Below are 22,567 nucleotides of genomic sequence, written 5' to 3' on the forward strand. Positions count from 1 at the left end.
GGCTATGAATCTTACATATCTATTGGGAACAAGCTGTTAGTACTCAGTTGGAAATTCCATCAATTCCATGTGAGCATTTACTGTTGAGTGTATTTATTATTTTCTTAATTTCTGTAGGAGAGGTGGGATGCATTTCAGTTTTATCAAATTGCATAAGTACTGCCCTATACTGCCTTACATTTTCTAATGAATTGCTGGATCATATTTTCTCTGAAACACGTAAAATTGATTATTAAAAATATCTTCTACTTCTGACGTTTTGTTAAAAAAACTTTTCATTGAGTTTGATAGAAATACAGTCCTCCTGAGTTTGATAGAAATACAGTCCTCCTGTGTCTGGTTTGCCCTGTCTCCCTTCAGCAATATTCCAAATTGTTTTAATTTGATAATCAGATGTGCTAATCTCAGATATACGGCACATACTTATGGAATAGTTATCTTAATGTTTCACTGTTTCTGGATGTTACTCCTGCTAGATATAAGATACATTTCCCTTTTCTGTTCAGAAGGAATTTTTATGCCTTTGTAAGCCATGGCTTTTTTATGGTATCTTACAATCATATTTCACTGTTTTCTTAAGGAATTTGTTTCCAAATACACTCGCAAAGGTATCATGCAATGTATCAAATTTTAAATTAGCGTCAGGTTCACTGTTCACCTCATCCCAGTCTAACTGATGCAAGCTTTCCATAAAATTTTCGATTGTTAAGTCGTTAATTGAACGCAGTATTTTGGAGGACTGTTTTGCTTTACTGTATGGAGCTATGTCAAATACTGTAAGTATCTATGCACCGTGATCAGACATACCATTATTAACAGGAAAAGTTTTTATTTGATTAAATTTATCGTAGGCTGTAAAAACATTATCCATCAGTGTGCTTCATTCCTGTACCACCCGAATCGGAAAATCAATAACTGACGTCAACTTGAAAGAACCAAGTAATACTTCAAAGTCTTTCAGAAAATCTACATTGATATCCCCACAAACAATAATTTGCTTCCCTCTGTCTGGCAAATAACACTACAAAGAATCCAAGATCTTCAGAAATAGCTGTCATGATCAAGTGGAAAGTTTTAGTTTATGTTTATGTGTTGTTGAATTTTTATTAAAGTATAGTATCGAATTCAGCAAATGCTACATGCTGATAAATGACGTAAGTCTGTAGCCAGTTTGGAACGTAACGTTCCGTTGATGCGAGTTGCCAGGTTTATCGGCTACGTATTTTAAGTGTTGCTAGCTTCTACATGTTCTGTACCGCTGCCACAGGGCTCTGATAAGCTAGCTGCTTGCTGACGTGGGAGCTGCAGCGTGTAGCGAGTGCGTCACGCAGCATGCAGCCGCCACCGCCGACTTCCGTGCCCAGTGGCGCGGTGTGTGTGTGTGTGTGTGTGTGTGTGTGTGTGTGTGTGTGTGTGTGTGTGTGTGTGTGTGTCTGGCGTAGTCCTCTTAAAACAAGTCCCGACCCTTCAACTGCCTTACCAGCATCTCACTCTTTGGACCTTCTCCTAGGCATATACTGAAGAGCCGAAGAAACTGGAACACCTGCCTAATATCGTGTAGCGCCCCCTCGATCACGCAGCATGGCGTGGCATGGACTGGACTAATGTCTGAAGTAGTGCTGCATCCTGCAGGGCTGTCCATAAATCCGTTAGAGTACGACGGGGTGGAGAGCTCTTCTGGACAGCACGTTGCAAGGCATAAAATATATGCTCAATAATGTTCATGTCTGGGGAATTTGGCGGCCACCGGAAGTGTTTAAACTCAGAAGAGTGTTCCTGGAGCGACGCTGTAGCAATTTTGTACGAGTGGGGTGTCGCATTGTCCTGCTGGAATTGCCCAAGTCCGTCGCAATGCACAATGGACATGAATGGATGCAGGTGATCAGACGGATGCTTACCTGTCAGAGTCGTATCTAGAGGTATTAGGGGCCCCATACCACTTCAAATGTACGCGCCCTACGCCATTACAGCGCCTTCACCAGCTTGCCACAGGTTCCTGCTGACATGCAGGGTCCATGGATTCATGATGCTGTCACACGTCTATCCGCTCGATACAATTTGAAATGAGACTCTTCCGACCAGGCATCATGTTTCCGGTCATCAACAGCCCAATGTAAAAAACTTTGTGTCGTGCAATCCTCAAGGATACACGAGCGGCTCAGAAAGCCCATATAGATGATAGTTCGGAGAATTGTTCGCACGCTGGCACTTGTTGATGGCCGAGAATTGAAATCTGCAGCAGTTTGCGGAAGGGTTGCACTTCTGTCACTTTCAACGATTCTCTTCGGTCGTCGTTGTTCCCGTTCTTACAGGATCTTTATCTGGCCGCAGCGATATCTGAGATTTTATGTTTTACCGGACTGCTGATGTTCACGGTACACTCGTGAAATGGTCGTGCTGGAAAACACCCACTTCATCGCTATCTCGGAGATGTTGTCTCTCATCTCTCGTGCGCCGACTATAATACCATGTTCAAACTCACTTAAAACCTGATAACCTGCCATTGTAGCAGCAGTAAGTGATCTGATAACTTCGCCAGACACCTATTTTGTTATATAGGCGTTACCTGTTTACATATCTCTGTATTTGAATTCGCATGCCTATCTCTGTTTCTCTGGCGCTTCAGTGTAATTATTAAGGCGTTGCAAATGATCGTTAGCATGAGAGTCCCAGTGGTTGTCTGTGTCGTTACATTTCTCTTTGCTAGCGCCTATGGGTGCCTCATTTATTTTCCTTTAATCCTTGATTCGTAATCTTTCACCTAGTACTCGTTTCCTATTTGAATTACAGATCGGGGTAGCGCAGTGGTTAGCACACTGGACTCTCATTTGGAAGGACGACGGTTCAAACCCGCGTCCGGCCATTCTGATTTAGGTTTTCCATGATTTACCTAAATCGCTTAAGACAAATGCAGGGATGGTTCCTTCGAAAGGGCACGGCCGACTTCCTTCTCCGCCCTTCCCTAACCCGGCCTTGTACTCCGTCCGTAATAACCTCGTTGTTGACGGGACGTCTAACACTAATATCTTTCCTCCTCCTCCTCCTCCTCCTCCTCCTCCTCCTCCTTCTGTTTGAATTGCGTGAAAGAACACCGAAGTGTTCGTGAGTAATTGTATGCCTTTGCGCCTGTGATAATCGGACAGCCACTGTGATAACCAGGGATACCTCATGCCGAAGTCTTCGGCAATAATAGTTAATGCATATCCGCGGTCCATGTCAGAGGCCGCAGCACCTGCAACACAGACAGACCTGTTGGCTGACTCCGCAGTACTACTGTGCCGATGCGCACACTGCTGCACGTTTACTACTTCGCTGTTTGCCACTGGCATTATGTGTTCCGTTTGCGAATAGTTCCACACGACGACACAATTTTACTGCAACAGTCGGAGCCGGCCGGTGTGGCCTGGCGGTTCTAGGCGCTTCAGTCTGGAACCGCGCTGCTGCTACGGTCGCAGGTTCGAATCCTGCCTCGGGCATGGATGTGTGTGATGTCCTTAGGTTAGTTAGGTTTAAGTAGTTCTAAGTCCTAGGGGACTGATGACCTCAGAGCCATTTGAACCATTTTGCAACAGTTGGACCTTCATTCCTCTGCAGATTTCGGACGCGTCGCTTCCACCGACTAAATCGCAACGCCTCTTTATTTTTGTGGAGTGTTTGCCTATAGTGGTGCTTCACTAACTGCCTGACGCGTAAACTACGGTTTCTTAACTATGGGAATTTCTCGCAGCCTGCTGCGTAAAACGTGTGCGAGAGCGCGCTCCTCACTCGCACAGCGCAAACGCGCCAGACCGTTTCCCTGAGACGCGGGCTCCACCTGTGGGAAGCGCTTGCGTGCTTGGGGAGAAGTCGCAGCGATTTGTTTGGATGGAGGAGTGAGGGAAGTCAGATTAATGAGCAACCAGCTAGGCGACAACCGCAGCATTTGTTTCACGCGCTCGGAAGCACGAAAGAAGCTGATTCGTCCGATTTCATTGTTGATACATTCACCAGAAATGTCGGTTCACCGCTTCTCTGCCTCGCAGTATGAGCAGCTTATCGAGCTGGTATCCGATAAATCGGAAGAAAAATGAATGAAACAGTCAAGAAGAAATGTCTCTTTATTATGGCCAGTGTAACGCAATTGCGATTATATTTGTACCATACTTATAAGTTGCGTGTTGTTGTTATTGTGATAAATAATGTGCGACGATAAAAATTCGGGCCGTTGAAGTAATCAGTGAATTTGCTCCTCACAGTGAATCCATCAGCTTTGGCCTAACCGCCTACTCTGCCAAGGTTGGGATGATGTCCTGATACCTCGGCGTTATAAGGCAATAGGAACTGGTATTCCTCCGCATATTCGAGCAAATGTTTCGTTACTGAAAAGGTATGCGCTCCTTCTTCACGATGTAAGTACATTTATTAAGCGATTCGCGCTTCTTTAGTGCCCTTCCCAATAATACACAGTCGTCGTCCTCTTCCCTGAATGCCAAGTCTTCTTTTTAGATCGAGCACTGCTCTGCATGTTTTGCCTTTGGTGCCTCCGCTACTGCCACCACTCCCCCCTGATCCCCGCGCTTGTGATAGCTAAAGTTCCTCGCGGCACGCTGGAACTCGGATCGCACCAATCAACCATACAGTCCTGATCCCGTCTAGAGAAAAAGTAGCACCCACAGACCCTCCAGCAGCTGTAAAAACAAATTAAAACGTTTCCAAAACTTCCTCTCGCTTTCTCCCCCTACAGAAAAAGTTGATTTGGTATGAATTCCGAGTAGTACGTGAGATTTTAATTTATTAGATCACTGTCAGTGACACTATTGGTCAGAAAGTCTGCACACGTTATCGACATATGCTACTGAAGTACTATAACATTATGTTGTTGTAAGACACAGTTTTTACCCCCTGTGGGTTCGGGGGTAAGAATAGGCCCACGGTATTCCTGCCTGTCGTAAGAGGCGACTACAAGGAGTCTCAAACGTTTCGGCCTTATGTGATGGTCCCCTACCGGTTTGACCTCCATCTTCTAAATTCTACCGAAGAGCGAGCTGATTGGGGAAGGGCGCCTTACAAGGTGCAATGTGTCCATCGCTCATTACCATCTCTAGCTTGGTTGGTCGTCGTCGCATAGCTGTCCCGCCCACTCACCATCTCTAGGGCGTGGCTTTGTTCTTGGGTGCGGTTTTTGCAGTCTGCTCTGCTGTGTCGCTTTATGCGCCAATGACGATCATGGGCTACATTTCACCTGAAATCCAGCACGGTAGCCAGTCCGTTGTGGTGGGGCCGCCATGTACCCTGTCGGTTGTAGCCCCCTGACAACACAGGGATCGCTCTACTGATGCCTGCGCCGTTAACTCCCCGCGTATGCCAAGGAGTAGATGCCTGTCTCCTTGGGGCATCGGGACTCCCGGCAATGGCCATCCCGCCAGGTGGTCGTTGCTGAGGCTGGGTGGCGCCCGTGGGGAGGGCCCTTGGTCGGAGTAGGTGGCATCAGGGCGGATGACCCGCGATGAAGCGTGGTACATCATCTCTTGCTGGCGGCCAACCGCCAGCAGTCTCTAAGCGTTCTCGACCTCAATACAACGCTCAGGCATATGATCCACAATCGTTCCCCTCCCTGGCCACACCATGGGAGGAACGAAAGGCTACGGTTGGCAGCGAACCTTATTCACCTCGCTATTTAGTCTGTACACGAGTCGATGGGGAATCGTTTATGGCGACCAAGCCTCAGTTTTTTGTCGAGCACTTGGAGGACAAGTTTGGGGAGGTGGAGGGCTTGTCCAAAATGCGCTCTGGGGCAGTATTGATCAAAACGGCATCCTCTGCACAGTCACGGCGGTTACTCGCTTGTGACAAGTTGGGGGATGTTTCCGTCACGATCACACCCCATAAGAGTCTCAACATGGTCCAGGGCATTATATTCTATAGGGACCTACTCTTGCAGTCAGACGACGAGCTACGCGCCAATTTAGAACGGCGGGGTGTTCACTTCGTCCGGCGCGTCCATCGGGGTCCGAGGGATAATCAGGTAGCCACCGGTGCCTTCATCTTGGCCTTCGAGGGTGACGTCCTACCCGAAAAGGTCAAGGTGATGGTCTACCGATGTGATGTGAAGCCCTATATCCCTCCCCCGATGAGGTGTTTCAAATGCTGGAAGTTCGGCCACATGTCATCTCGGTGTACTTCCAGCATGACATGCAGAGATTGTGGACGCCCTTCACATCCTAATACTGCATGTGCGCCGCCTCCCATCTGTGTGAACTGCGGCGAACACCATTCCCCTTGCTCGCCAGACTGCAAGGTTCTACTGAAAGAACGAAGGATCATGGAATATAAGGCCCTGGACCGCATGACCTATACTGAGGCTAAGCGGAAATACGAGAGGCTACATCCTGTGGCTCTGACCAGCTCCTATGCCACCGCTGCCAAAACAGTAGTTTTGTCATCTGCTGCACCGATTCCACTGAACACTCTGAGCCGGAATACTACACCTGCCCCCTTGATGGTGGGGGGCACTTCCCCATCTGTTGCTCCTGCACCACCTACCTCAGGAGCAACGACCCCCCAACCATCGGGGACACAAGTCCCCAACTCTAAGCCGGAGAAGCGTCCGACTTCTTCGGCGACTCTCTCTCGCAAGGGATCCCTCGGGTCCCTCCCTTCCCAGGTTTCCACCTCTGGGAAGGGTGACGTCAGCCAAGGGCTGAAATGCAGGCCAGCGGCTGGTCGCAGGGCTTCCCGCTCCTCCTCCGTCCCGGAGACTGACTCGGTGGAGCCCTCCCAGCCAGTAAAGCCCAAGGAGCAGAGAGAGAAGACGAAGAAGAAGAAGGCCTCTAAGGCCAAGGAACGCGCGGTGGCATCCACCCCACCGCTCCATACAGGCTCTGCGTCTGAGGATGAGGTGGAGATCCTGGCGTCCGCTGAGGACCTGGATCTCGCCATACCCTCAGACGCCAAGGACGCCGATTGTACTGGTCCTCGATCGGTGACAGCAGGTGACCCAGTGACGTGATCTGCCTCCTCGGTCCCTTCACGCCTATTTCGCCCATGGACAAAGTGATTCTCCAGTGGAACTGCAGCGGTTTTTTCCACCACCTTGCTGAGCTCCGCCAACTCGTCAGCAGTCACCCTTTCTTCTGCATTGCCCTCCAGGAAACGTGGTTTCCGGCAATGCGGACCCCTGCCCTACGAGGGTATCGGGGTTATTATAAGAACCGGGCAGCTTATGAGAGGGTGTCTGGTGGAGTCTGCGTCTACGTCCTTAACTCTATCTACAGCGAGTGTGTGCCTCTTCATACACCCTTAGAGGCTGTCGCTGTAAGGATGTGGACGCCTCAGCCTATTACTGTCTGCAGTTTGTACCTTCCGCCGGATGGTGATGTCTCTCGTCATGTGTTGGCTGCATTGATAGGACAACTGCCGCCTCCCTTTGTGTTGCTGGGCGACTTTAACGCCCATAACCCCTTGTGGGGTAGCGCCGCGATTACTGGCCGGGGCAGAGATGTCGAGACTCTTCTGTCACAGCTTGACCTCTGCCTTTTAAACACGGGAGAGGCGACCCACTTTAGTGCGGTCCATGGCTCGTTTTCGGCCATTGACCTTTCTATTTGCAGCCCCGGACTTTCACCATCCATCCACTGGAGGGTCCATGACGACTTATGTGGTAGTGACCATTTCCCCATCTTTCTGTCACTGCCACAGCGTCACTCTTCTGAACGCCCCTCCAGATGGGCTCTGAATAAGGCTGATTGGGACTTATTTACATCTGTCGCAGTGATCGCACCTCCTTCCACTGATCCGATTGATGCGGTGGTTCAGTCGGTCACCACCAGCATCGTTTCTGCGGCGGCATCTGCGATTCCCTGTACATCCGGGTCACCTCGGCGGAGGACTGTGACGTGGTGGTCGCCCGAGATCGCAGAGGCGATTCGAGATCGCCGGCGGGCTCTTCAGCGCCATAAGCGGCACCCGTCGTTGGAGACCCTCATTGCTTTTAAACAGTTCCGCGCCCGAGCCCGACGCCTTATCCGCCAACGGAAGCAGGAGTGCTGGGAACGTTATGTTTCCACCATTGGCGTCCGTACCTCCGCATCGCAGGTTTGGGCCAAGATTCGGCGACTCCAAGGCTATCGGCCACCTGTCTCTGTCCCTGGGCTTTCGCTGAATGGAGCAGTGTGCACCGACTCCGACACGATTGCGGACCGGTTAGCAGAGCATTTTGCTCAGTGTTCCGCGTCAACGAACTACCCGTTGGCCTTCCGCTCCCGGAAAGAGCGGTTGGAAAGTCGGAGGCTTTCCTTTCACACGCGCCACGCGGAGTCGTACAATGCTCCTTTCAGCGAATGGGAATTCCAGAGCGCACTTTCTGCTTGCCCTGATACGGCTCCTGGACCAGACCGCATTCACAGCCAGATGCTGAAACACCTCTCAGTGCCTTGCCAGCGACGCCTCCTAGATCTTTTCAATCGCGTCTGGGTCGAGGGTGTTTTCCCGTCTCAATGGCGGGAAAGCATAGTCCTCCCCGTATTGAAACCTGGCAAGAACCCGCTGGAGGTGGACAGCTATCGCCCCATAAGCCTCACCAACGTTCCTTGCAAGTTGCTGGAACGTATGGTGAGCCGGAGGTTGAGTTGGCTCCTCGAGTCTCGGGGCCTTCTGGCTCCGTCTCAGGGTGGGTTCCGTAAAGGCCGCTCTGCCGTCGATAATCTGGTCTCCCTGGAGTCTGCCATCCGTACAGCCTTTGCGCGCCGCCAACATCTGGTTGCCGTCTTCTTCGACATGCGGAAGGCATACGATACATCCTGGCCACACTTCATGGGTGGGGCCTTAGGGGCCCGCTCCCGATTTTTATTCAGAATTTTCTTTCGTATCGTTCCTTCCGCGTGCAAGTAGCTGCGTCGCATAGTTCCTCCCGGGTCCAGGAGAACGGGGTCCCACAGGGGTCTGTCCTCAGTGTGTCCCTGTTTTTAATTGCCATCAATGGGCTCGTTGAGGCGGTGGGGTCGTCCGTCGCGGCTTCTTTATATGCGGACGACTTCTGCCTATATTACAGCTCCAGTGGCATCGCCGCTGCTGAACGGCAGCTGCAAGGTGCCATCCGCAAGGCGCAGTCGTGGGCTGTAGCGCACGGCTTCCAGTTTTCGGCCGCGAAGACCTGCGTTATGCATTTCTGCCGGCGTCGCACGGTTCACCCTGAGCCGCGCCTTTACCTTGACGGTGAACCTCTTGCTGTGGTCGCGACGCATCGGTTCTTGGGACTGGTGTTCGATACCCGGTCGACTTGGCTGCCCCATATTAGGCAGCTGAAGCAAACATGCTGGCGGCACTTAAACGCTCTCCGTTGCTTAAGCCACACCAGGTGGGGTGCCGACCGGTCCACCCTCCTCCACCTATATCAAGCGCTGATCCAGTCCCGCCTTGATTATGGGTGTGTGGCGTACGGTTCTGCCTCGCCTTCAGCATTGCGATTGCTGGATCCCATACACCACTGCGGGATCCGCCTCGCCACGGGAGCGTTCCGGACAAGCCCCGTCGACAGCATACTTGTGGAGGCTGGTGTCCCTCCATTGCGGTTCCGGCGTGACCGCCTTCTGGCCGCCTATGCCGCGCACGTTTATAGCATGCCAGGGCATCCAAACTACCGTCTCCTGTTCCCGCGCTCGATCGTCCATGTTCCAGACAGGCGGCCCCGGTCAGGGTGTCCCATTGCGGTTCGCCTCCGGGACCTTCTCCGTGGCCTTGACTTTTTTCCTCTGCCGCCTGTTTTCCGGGCCAATCTCCGTCTGCCCCCGTGGAGTGTGCCCCGACCGTGCCTTCGGCTCGACTTGGCACAGGGTCCGAAGGTCTCAGTGCCTCCGGAGGCCCTCCGCCGCCGCTTTCTTTCCATCCTGGCCGAGTTTCCGAACGCGGCGGTGGCCTACACCGACGGTTCGGTGGTCTCTGGTCACACTGGTTACGCTCTCACTCTACGGGATTATTGTGAGCAACGGTCATTGGCAGCTGGCTCCAGTGTATACACTGCCGAGTTGGTTGCCATCTATCGTGCCCTAGAGTTTCTCCGCTCCCGCTCAGGTGAGTCCTTTGTCATCTGTAGTGACTCCCTGAGCGGTTTACGAGCTCTTGACCAGTGTTTCCCTCGTTCCCGTCTGGTGCTGGCCATCCAGGAGTCCCTCCATACTCTCGTCCGTTGCGGCCGCTCTGTCACCTTTGTTTGGTCCCCGGGTCACGTCGGCATCCCGGGTAACGAGCGGGTTGACGAACTGGCGAAACAGGCGGTCAGTTCCCCGGCCATGGACATCGGTCTTTTAGAGAGTGACGTCCGATCCGTATTGCGGCAGAAGGTCCTTGCTGCTTGGCGTGATGAGTGGCGCACCCTGCCCTCTCCCAACAAACTTCGGGCAGTCAAGGAGACAACCAGTGTGTGGCGCTCCTCCATGCGGGGGTCTCGCAAGGACGCTGTCGTCCTCTGCCGGCTCCGCATAGGACATACCCGGCTCACGCACGCGTATCTCTTGTGCCGTGACGACCCGCCTCTCTGTCGCTGCGGATTGGCCCTGACCGTGGTACACGTCTTACTAGACTGCCCAGTTTTAACTGCCCTCAGGCAGACGTTCGCGCTGCCTGATACACTCCCTGCTCTTTTAACCGATGACTCTACTATGGCTGACTTAGTTCTCCGTTGTATTCGAGCAGGGGGTTTTTATCATTCAATATGAGAGTCCCTTTTTATTTTTTTTTAGTGTCGACTGTGGCTTTTGGCCTGGGGTTTTAGTTTGTGGTGTTTTAATGTGTCCCTTGGTTGTTGGCCTTTCCAGTTTTATTTTCATGGTCGGCCAATGACCGTCGCACTCTGTGTGTCTTTTAATCTCTTTTCTCTGGTCTTCGTCTATGTCTTTCTTGTACTGTGTCGTCCCTTGTCTCCGTTATGTGTTTATTGCTTGTTGGACTTTTCTTCGTGTATTATTATGGTCGTGGAACAAGGGACCGATGACCTAAGTAGTCTGGTCCCTTTAACCCCCACAAACCAACCAACCTAAGACACAGTTTAGGAGATACGGCGTGATAAATATTTATTAGCGCGAAAAATCAATTTTCTTAAAAGCTTAAAATATTTCTCTATTTCAGTAGCACTAAATTTTCATCGGCTTAAAAAAGGTGTCTGAAGTCTTGTATATTTGTGAAATTACTTCCACTTTCATTTTTTATCTTGCGCCGCGCCTAGGAAAACTTTGCTCGCAGCGTTCTGCGGCCTGCATTGGACAACGAAAGACAAAAGTGTATTGTGCAGCACGCTGCGATAAATTTCCGCATCTGGGAAAACGTAGCTTTAGGATGCTCCGGAAACACTATTTATTGTTACTCCTCAGTTTCTCCCGCAGGAAATAATTCACGGGTGTACGGCCGGATATCGGTGTCCAAAGGGAACAGTACGATGTTGCCATTATCAGTTATGCTGATGCAAAATATTTATCTGCATATATTTCGATGGAAGTTATAACAAAACCAGTCTATCGACATCATGAATGAGAAATATATCACTACTGAAAATCTGGAGGGTGCAAGGTGACCTCCTGTATCGTGTTGGGCAATGTAGGCGGCCAAACATTCCTGTTGGAGTTTACATACTTAGTGAAGAAGCTAAGTCACCCGGTGCTAGAGTTTTGTATGTTTCACAGGAGAGGGATGATGGAAAAACTTTGAAAACAGCGGGGCACTGCTTGTAAGAAAATTTATGGTGAAATTGGTGTTGTTGTGTTCGTTCCCTAGTGGAAAGACGAATCAGATAGTTTGGTAGCGAATTACATGCATCGAGATGTAATCAGTACAAACTAAAACACTTTGTACCCCCGCCCCTCCCCCCTCCGAACTGTCTGCCTGATCGAGATGGGTAAAAAATTCCGTGAGGAGCGGTATACATGTCAAAGAATCAAAAACTGTCGCCAGCAGTGAATGATGAAATCTACCAATCCTAAATGTTACAAGGGTATCTGACCATTTCCTGTGCCTTACAGGTTCAACAAAAAGGCGTCAAAAAGTGTGTGATGAGCCTGAACGATGTGAATCCGTATCCATGGTAACAGCAATTCATAGCTGCAACCTCTCTGTAATCCAGAATTTTAAGTCTTTGTTCATCACGAAATTGAGACGATGGGGTTGGACAGCGTTGAGAAGACGAATCGGGGGGAGGGATAGCCACTATTGGAAACAATGCGCACGCAGACGTCGAGAACGAAAGAATGGGACCTGTTTTAGACTTTGATCACACGATGCCCCTACGGAAACTAAGTTAAGAGACACCTGAATTGGTATGATACGATTACTAAGCGCCTAAAGTCTTCGTCTATCGGAAGGCGACAGTGCATCAACACACTTCCACCTGTGAGCAACACGTAGACTCGACGTTAGATCAGAGTGGGATTTTGGGAGGGTCCTTTGCTACGACAGATCAACTGCAGCACTTGGCTCTCGTCAAGTTGATGTCAATGAAGTCGTCGTAGAAACTAAAGATAAACTGATGGGTTGGGTCCTAGCTTTTGTAAGCTTACTTCGATCTTCTGAAGCAGAGGTCACGACGGGTACAGTGTAGCCAAAGAAGCAGGCGTTCGTATTCTTGGAAGTACATCGCAAGTTGCTTTCTTTCTATATTCGAACACCCAGGTAGTAGATTACCGCTGTATTTCCGGCTTGTACCCGGATTTTGTTTTTCATCGGTCGAAGTATTTGAGCACAGCTTTGTTCTTGAACGTCATAAAATTGTGCGTAATCCCCAAGAACAGATCTTTCTAACAGCTAAGAGTTCGTGCAAAATCGAATGTGCCACAGTGTTAGATACCACGTCACGTGCCGATCCTCTTCAATCATGTAGCTCACGGCATTAATGAAATGCTGCTTTTTTGTGTGAAACAACAAACGGTTTTGGTAGACCTTCACGAAAGTCTTCGCTGACGGAACTACGACCACGATGGGATACTGCGAAGCAGTCACTTCTCCAGTTGTTCAGTTAGGCCTTTATGGAAATCATTTTAAAAATCCATTGAAAACCGTCACGTGAAATTTCGGATTTTTTTCAAGACTAGTCCTTTAAACGTTCGCTTTAAGCAAAGAAATTGGTCAGATCATGAGCTGCCGTTGTTTTAACAATACCAGATGGCAAAATTTTAAAACAATGTCAGTGTTGCATCTCAGTAGAGCGTCTGTAGAATGTTGAAGGGTGCAACTAGTATGATCTTCAGTTGTTGATGTAGAAAGTAAATTGTTTATCTAATTACTTTATTTCCGCCAATTATTTGCTTCGGCCATATCTCTTGGGCTTGACTTTTGCAAATTAAGCACCTCCGTTGATCCTAGAACGAAAATTTTATCGGGTGTCGAGGCTACTGTTACAATCGGCCAAACAACGAGAATACTACGCATAGTTCGCATTTAACCTTCTGGACATCGACCGGAAAAGTACAGGCCTTGCACCACCGTTAAATCACAAGCACTCCGGAGCTACCGACTGCCTCTTCTCGGTTGAAGAGTATCATCACATAAAGTATTGCCTTTGGATACCAACAGCCGCCGTTGGTCCCTTAGACGTGTGCGAATATTTCTTGTTGTAAGGAATAATGTGGGACTTGGAAGTGTACGCGAGCCTGCCCAAAATGACTTATCATCAACATTCATCACAGGCATACTAAAGTAAACAGTCCAGAAAGTTTGGCTATGCAGACGACCGGACAACAGCTATCCAACACAAAAACTTCGAACCAACTGAAGATATCCTAACTTCTGATCTATACATTTCGAGCAACTATTCCCGTAAATGAAGGTTACAATCAAACTCAAATAAAACAGGAGTTTCATGTCCAGTAGATTGGCACAGACAACGTTCGATGTCTATTTTGTAGGTGAAAAACTTCATCATAACATGCATGCAAATTACCTGGGGATCGTATTCGTTGGGACACTCTCTCCTAAGGAGCACTTGACACGAACATCTGCTAAGCTCAAAACCAGAAACAACATCCTTCATAAACTCTGTGGTTCTTGTTGGGGATCGTCAGCAGACACACTCCGGGTACCGGCATCCGGATTGGTATACTCAGCCTGCATGGTTCAATAGTTCAAAGGTAAAAAAGAGAGACAGATGTAAAACTTAACGTGCCTATACATGTTGGTGGGTCTATACGATCTACTCCCACACAATAGCTACCTGTCTTGAGCCGCAATCCTCCACCTGATATCAGATGGAAGAGCGTGCTACTGCGTGAATATCAGAAGATTGCTAATTACACCGGCCTCCCAATAATGGGCGACATAGTCCCTTCGGAGTGAAAAAGACTAAGATCAAGACATTCCACTGTCACCACAGCCAGGACTCTCTTTAAAACTGAATTCTGTACCATCGATGATAGAAACTCTGCTGGCAACAAAACTGTTCTCCACAATGCCTGAAGCTGCCTTGCATCCAGAAGAAATCCCCTGGATTCGACCAGCCTCGGGCAGTTTAGACTACCTTAACCACACCCTAACGGCCCCTGGGACATGTGCAGACACATTCTACTAGTGAAGTAAATCTTCATCATCGTGTGACGGTGACGCTCATGTTGTATCAGGATCTCCCTCACGTGCATACAAGAGTCCTTTCGAAGATCTCCTGACAACGGCGAGTGACGTTGTAAAATACATAAAAGACCATGATAAGCATGTATAACTGTTGTCATTTGTTATTTTATGCTGAGAGCTGTTCTTAAATTTTGATGAGTAATGGTTTTGTAATGTATGTTAATGTGTTGCCATACGATAAATAAACGTTCATGCGTCAAGCATAATTTGCGAAGTAGCAGACTGGACCTTAGCTAGTTTCCCTTGCAGTGAGAGAGAGCGTCGTCGTTCATAAACGAAAATCTATAGCTATTCGTTAACATGCGACATGTTTATTTTCTCGCTAAACGATATTCTTTTAGGAGGCGTATCTCTTGCGATTACCGGTTGAATTTCCAATGTTTCTGTCGGCATCGCCCTTAAATGGTTCCCATAGAACACTCGTTCCCAACATGGCGGTCATTACCATCTGAGGGGTAAAATGAAATGTTCTGAGGAGGGGTAAAAAACAAGGAGTTCGGTTGTGTTCCGGTCACAAAACTGAATTATTTTTAAAATATTCAAAAATGGTTCAAATGGCTCTGAGCACTATGGGACTTAACATCTTAGGTCATCAGTCCCCTAGAACTTAGAACTACTTAAACCTAACTAACCTAAGGACATCACATACATCCATGCCCGAGGCAGGATTCGAACCTGCGACCGTAGCAGTCGCGCGGTTCCTGAGTGAAGTGCCTAGAATACTCGGCCACCATGGCCGGCTTTAAAAAATTGTCACTATTAATAATATTTCGCAGTGTTGTAATATTAATTACAGAAGTTACCAATCATTACCTTTTTTGTCAAATACTGTCATTACGTGTGACACATTGTGGTGGTTACAGCTTGTGAAACGAATATGTGAATAATATCTTCATTGGTCCTCCACATACTACACATATACGTTGTTCAAAGTGAAATTGAGATTTAGATGCTTAAATTTCTCATGAAAAAGTTGTTGGTAGTTCCTTCAGTGGACCAGAAATTGCTTCATCATTCACCTCGCAACAGATAAACGAACTGATTGACAGCACAGCAGAATAGTGACTATATAGCAGCCACTACATTGCTGAAAACCTGGACGATATTATTATTATTATTATTATTATTATTATTATTATTTCTTTCTTATCTCAGACGTTATGTCTGTTTAAAGTAGAAAGTGACGCGGACCTTGATCAAGCGTGACTTCCTTTTAACTGTACGGTATATGTTGTATTGCATTTAGGAAATTTCGGGTAATTGAACATGTATAAATAATTACGGATTTCTGTAGTTGTATATATAAGTTTGGATGTAGCTGTATTGCATTGATGTACTGGTGGATATTGTGTGGTATGACTCCTATAGTTGATAGTATAATTGGTATAATGTCAACTTTATGCTGATGCCATATATCCTTGACTTCCTCAGCCAGTTGGATGTATTTTACAATTTTTTCTCCTGTTTTCTTTTGTATATTTGTTGTATTGGGTATGGATGTTTCAATTAGTTGTGTTAATTTCTTCTTTTTACTGGTGAGTATGACGTCAGGTTTGTTATGTGGTGTTGTTTTATCTGTTATAATGGTTCTATTCCAGTATAATTTGTATTCATCATTCTCCAGTACATTTTGTGGTGCACACTTGTATGTGGGAACGTGTTGTTTTATAAGTTTATGTTGTAAGGCAAGCTGTTGTATTTTTGCTACATTGTCATGTCTTCTGGGGTATTCTGTATTTGCTAGTATTGTACATCCGCTTGTGATGTGATCTACTGTTTCTATTTGTTGTTTGCAAAGTCTGCATTTATCTGTTGTGGTATTGGGATCTTTAATAGTATGCTTGCTGTAATATCTGGTGTTTATTGTTTGATCCTGTATTGCAATCATGAATCCTTCCGTCTCATTATATATCTATTGCCTTTTCTTAGCCATGTGTTGGATGCGTCTTGATCGATGTGTGGCTGTGTTAGATGATACCGGTGCTTGCCATGTGTTTTCTTTTTCCAATTTACTTTCTTCGTATCTGTTGATGTTATGTGATCTAAAGGGTTGTAGAAGTGGATATGAAATTGCAGTGGTGTAGCCGATGTATTTATGAGTGATTGCTCTGTGTATTTTGCTAGTTTCTGCTCGTTCCAGAAAGAATTTTCATAAATTGTCTACCTGTCCATAATGTAGGTTTTTTGTCGATAAATCCACTTCCTTCCTTTGTTCTTAATGTGAATCTTTGTGTTGCTGAATGTATGTGATGTATTCTATATTTGTGGCACTGTGATCATGTAAGTGTATTGAGTGCTTGTAGGTCTGTGTTACTCCATTTCACTACTTCAAATGAGTAGGTCAATATTGGTATAGGATAAGTATTTATAGCTTTTGTTTTGTTTCTTGCTGTCAATTCTGTTTTCAGTATTTTTGTTAGTCTTTGTCTATATTTTTCTTTTAGTTCTTCTTTAATATTTGTATTATCTATTCCTATTTTTTGTCTGTATCGTAGGTATTTATAGGCACCTGATTTCCATCGCTTCTATGCAGTCGCTGTGGTTATCCAATACGTAATCTTCTTGTTTAGTGTGTTTTCCCTTGACTATGCTATTTTTCTTACATTTGTCTGTTCCAAAAGTCATATTTATATCATTGCTGAATACTTCTGTTATCTTTAGTAATTGTTATTATTATTATTATTATTATTATTTCTTCTCTTTCCTGTCGCAGACGTTATGTCAGGTTAAAAATAAAAGTGACGCGGACCTTGATCTAGCGTGACTTCCTTTTAACTGTACGTTATATGTTACATTGCATTTAGGAACTTTCGGGTAATTGAACATGTATTTCAGATTTCTGTAGTTGTATATATACGTTTGGATGTAGCTGTATTGCGTTGATGTACTGGTGGATATTGTGTGGTATGACTCCTGTAGTTGATAGTATAATTGGTATAATGTCAACTTTATCCTGATGCCACATTTCTTTGACTTCCTCATCCAGTTGAATGTATTTTTCAATTTTTTCTCCTGTTTTCTTTTGTATATTTGTTGTATTAGGAATGGATATTTCGATTAGTTGTGTTAGTTTCTTCTTTTTATTTGTGAGTATGTCAGGTTTGTTATGTGGTGTTGTTTTATCTCGTATAATGGTTCTGTTCCAGTATAATTTGTATTCATTATTCTCCATTACATTTTGTGGTGCGTGCTTGTATGTGGGAACGTGTTGCTTTATTGGTTTATGTTGTATGGCAAGTTGTTGATGTATTATTATTATTATTATTATTATTATTATTAGTGGCAGATATCAGAATTAAAGCAGTGGCAGTTTTCCAATTTATACTACTTTTACAATCAAATGAATTACAAATAGTAACTCGGTTGATTTTAAATGGGAATCCAAGGTGTGGGGGTAATAGCAGGTGTCGCTAGGGAGAGATGTTCAGGAAGCAAGTTTTGTAATAAATGTCTGCCCTAAGTGTGGGTCGTGATCTGGAATTAGATAGTATTCCTTCTGCACTGAGAATTGGTTCAACGCTCTACAAAACACCTACAAAAACTAAATATTATTTATCTGTCGTCATTTTAAAAATCAAACTTCGAATACTTTTTTACAATTTCTGGTGTTTAGTTTGGCGGTAGAGTTGATGATGGTGCGGTGTGGCGGGTCTAGCTTATGTCAGTCAGGGTGTAAAGATCTGAGAAAAGTTAAGATCCACTGCCGTAGACGATTATTCAGTTTGCAGCGTGTTGCCTTATTGTCGTGTTTGGGAGAAATTATGATTGTCACTTGGCGCGAGGCGTCAGAGATAACGGACCGTTCGCATGTTGATGTTGCGCTGTGCATTTTGAGCGCAAAAGAAATCGTGTTGCAGTTCATGCCGTTGTATCTTCAGTTCCTACAATTGTGGAAACAAAGGTCCGCGAAATATATAAGAAAAACACCGAGTACAAGCGAAAGTGTGACGAAATGAGGCAGTCAAGGCTTTCCGGATCTTCCACCGACGATATGTTTATGCCCACATTGTGGTACTTTAAAACACTGACATTTTTAAGTGGCTAAATTGAAGATGATGTCGGGGTTGATTATGCGAAGACATTGCAGATGGGTTGTACTATGTCTTCATTTTCAATTCTTAGGAGTTTTACTGACAATTCGTACAAAGTTAATGTAATCATTAGGATATGTGCGTAACATTCCCCGTAGCAGATTTTTAAGTTTTAAGCTTCAACAATTCTTTCAAGTCGCGGAATCAGTGTCTCGTTTTACTTTCTTCATGCACAGCACAGCACTTTTTGCTTTAAAAGCTTGTTTAAGATGGACGAACTGGATTTATAAGCCTGTGCGCGTGTCTGAGAAAGATGAGGAAAGCAGTTAGTGACTCTGACGAACATGTTTGATCGTTTACATACACCATGTTTTAGCACATCCCTTTTGTTTTAAATAAGATTTTCAGCAGTGGCTGTGCATTTAGTGAAGTTTCTTTTCTAAAATGTCGGGAGACATTGCAAATCGATTACCTTCGAAAACTTGACATGTTAGTTGTCTCGTATGACGACGTCGATGTTCGACGTTTCCGAGTAATTCTCTCGGATTCTGCCGTAACCTCTGCATCACCAACACACTTGGATAAACCAAGGCGACATAAAAGTGATCCGCGGCCATGCTTTATTTTGTGTTACCAGTGCAGTAGTTTCGGTTCTGGGCTTATTTCGTTGTCGATAAATCATAAAATACGTCGTGAGCTAAGGAGGAAAGTATCTTGCTGTTTTCCTGTCGCATGACTGACGCTGGTATCATTCAGGGCAAGAATTCTATGAAATCGGCTGTTAAAAATGATACCCATTAACACCATCGATTTACGTTGGCTTCTTACAGCACTCAGAATACCGTGTCGTATATGAGTGGTGATATGTAGATGTAGCAACTGAAACGTATTAGAAGATCATCGACGCAGCAATTTATATCACAAAAATCATTTTTTCAAGTGAGGGAGCTTTTTAATATTACGGACAAAATACATATGCTTATAAGTAGTTGCTATTGCATAAAATGGTATATTAACCACACCATTGCGTTCTGTAAAAGTAATGTGAACATTCTGCAGAGTGCTTTTGTTGTGTATTGCTTCAAACCACCTGCCAATGGTTAATCTTGTGTTTTATTGCAGGTGTTTTCCCCATGCCGGTTGTTCCTGCTCACCGCGAAGGTGCCAACCAAGGTAAGTGTAGTGTTTTATCTGTCGAACAGATCTTTCACTGTCCGCCGAAGCTTCTCGGCTACTTAGTTGTTGGGGCCGGTGCACGAACCCGGGCCCTTGTCTCTCGCGAGCAGTGCCGCTACGGGGCACGACTGTTGCTGTGGCATTTGATTCCTAACTGAATGAAGTCAGTGCATTTAATGTTGGATGCAGTGGAAGTGAGAGTAAACGAGCACTCGGTTCTTGTAATTGGGTTCGTGGACTCTAAAGATTGTCCGTAATTGTAGGTTAACAATTGTAAAAGCGACTTTATATAGCGTGAGGCGGTAACTGAAATGAAATTCATCATGTTGTGCCGGGCGTCAAATGGCCTACCTTTCGTAGCAGGGCAGTGAGTTAACTAATGGAATACTACTCCATTTGCTGATACTTCATTCAAGTCCACCACTCGTTCCGACTTTCACAACCAGGCGAGTTTCACGTGAATCTGGAACTGTCATTGTCCATGCGTAATGTGGGTATATAAATATGATACTAAGAGGACACCGATAACTACGTTCAAAAATCTTCAAATGTGTGTGAATTCCTAAGGGACCAAACTGTTTAGGTCATCGGTGCGTAGGCCTACACACTACATAAACTAACTTATGCTAAGAACAACGCACACACCCGTGCCCTAGGGAGGACACGACCCCCGGCGGGAGGGACCGCGCAATCTGTGACATTGCGCCTCAAACCGCGTGACCACTCCTCGCGGCACCTAAGTTCATATACGTATATTATAAGTACAGGATATATAATATCGTTCATTATGCTGTTGTGAAACGACGCCAAATAGTAAAAAAAAAATAAAGTAGGGCGGGTTTCAAACTTAGATGCCCAATGATAACGTAGGAAAAATAAGCTTGTCATGATTATAAAATCTGTAAAATACAAGACATTAAAAGCATTGTTATTTTTACGTTTAAAAGAAGTTAAATTCTCATATCCGAAATTTCTGTTTGCATTATTTACCGGTGACAAGCTGGAACCACTTCTTTGGATTTAATGAAATTCCGAAATAGTTGCTGTGGAAGCCTCCCTGGCTGTCTCTTTTGATGTATTAGTCTTACGCGTAAGTGCTGGATACGGGCACTCTAGTCTTACGGTCCGAATTCCAGCAGGAAATTTTGGTTCAGACGTATGAACTCTCATGTATTGCTCATTTCACGCAGAATGCATTAAGCTGCACAAGAACAGAGAAGCGGGAATAAACTGTACACACTCTTCAGCCATATTACTTTAAATGCGACTTACCTTCAAGGTTCATTTTCGAGCTAGCGTAAACCGGTGTAAGAAATGGCATTCACGAAGGAAGACAAGTGAGGAAAGGACACAGCACTGCACAGAAGTCTACATTTGGTTTTGACTATATGAGTGACTTCCGTCTGCTGTCCTTTGCAAGGTAGTTGTTCCTTATTTTAGAATAGTCGTAGTGGAAAAAAATTTCAAAAATGTCATGTTTTGCAAGTGATTTCCTTCACGATTTTACAAGTAGATCTCTCAGAAAAGCGAGTATGGTCGACGTTATATCCAGACGCTATTTAGAAACTTCTCTGCTGTTCGGAATTTTCAATGCGATCGTTTTTGTTTGAAATAATTGGCAACCTTAAATGGCAATTTTATGTATTAAATCACGTGTTTGCCTTCAGGCGCCTCCGCAGACATTGATTAAATATAAACTAAAACTACTCTCCATCACGCTTGCAGTGAGCGAATTTTACATTTATCGCACACATTTATGAATTTTAATTAACGTTATGATACGTAACCTTCCGTATAGAACATCATGAGTGCTTTAAATGCCTACTATACACTTACTAACAGTCATTTCTCTAAGCCACAATGGCACATCTTTTACATAGCAGCCCCACACAACACAGATCTAATTTTTAATATACTCATCACTTTTAGTTTCTGTTCGGAGTCTAAGACCAGAGATACTGACATATGGTAACATGCACCACACATTTGTCTGTAGTGTACAAACCTACAATCTAGAGGATCCATTTGAAACTGAAATAATAATAGATATTTGCAGTCCACTAAAAACATATTCCTTTCAGTGAATGGTGGCTTTCTTGTTGTTTGCAGCAAAGAAAAAACACAGTTGGACATTTTTAAGTTTGTTTAGAAGAAATTTCAAGGAACGATAGTGGCGAGAAGAAATTTCAAGGAACGATAGTGGCGAACTTCTTCCATTGCATTAGTAACTTGATAAAATTTCTCAAGTGATGGGTACTGCCATCAACACTACATTGTGGTTCTACGAAATATTGACCATAACCTGCGGTATATCTACGATTACAATGAGGATTCAGATAATCCCCACCTCCACCCGCCACCCCCTCTCCTGGGGGCTCACAACTCACTGCTGAGTTCGGGCTTGGCTACCACGGGCCCCCAGACTTTACAGCATCTTGTCTGTCTTCTTGCTACTTTTTTCCCCTCCCTTGAAAAAGCATGTGTGAGATTGTTCTTGAAAATGTGTTGTACATTTTCGGTGCCTGACACCAGAACAGTCTCTCCACTGTTTTTTCGTTCTTCGTTCCTCTTCTCCTATCTTTCCTCCGCGTCGGCGTTTGAGGTTCCTTTTTTTCCATGTTCGTCCCTGTGCGCTCCTGAAGGCCGGCCCACACGTCTGACGCCTAATAGGTGAATGGGTAACGCGTAATTCCCAGTCCCGTGTCGACAGGTAGGGCCCGCACGTACCCCCTGGTGCAGGCCAGATCCAGGCACGGGTGTTTACATGAGCTGTTACC

The 22,567-nt window shown here is 45.7% G+C and overlaps 1 protein-coding gene across 8 annotated transcripts in view; it reads left to right on the forward strand.

Annotated features, from left to right (window-relative positions):
* LOC126356058 (F-actin-uncapping protein LRRC16A) overlaps nt 1-22,567 on the forward strand; it is a 488,103-nt gene that overhangs the window by 146,609 nt on the left and 318,927 nt on the right. For all 8 annotated transcript variants that reach the window (XM_050006760.1, XM_050006755.1, XM_050006753.1 and 5 more), the window contains exon 3: nt 19,737-19,787. In XM_050006760.1, coding sequence (XP_049862717.1) covers nt 19,737-19,787 — 51 coding nt within the window. The remainder of the gene's footprint in view (nt 1-19,736; nt 19,788-22,567) is intronic.

This window comes from Schistocerca gregaria, chromosome 3 (genome assembly GCF_023897955.1).
Source record: "Schistocerca gregaria isolate iqSchGreg1 chromosome 3, iqSchGreg1.2, whole genome shotgun sequence".
Lineage (NCBI taxonomy): Eukaryota > Metazoa > Arthropoda > Insecta > Orthoptera > Acrididae > Schistocerca > Schistocerca gregaria.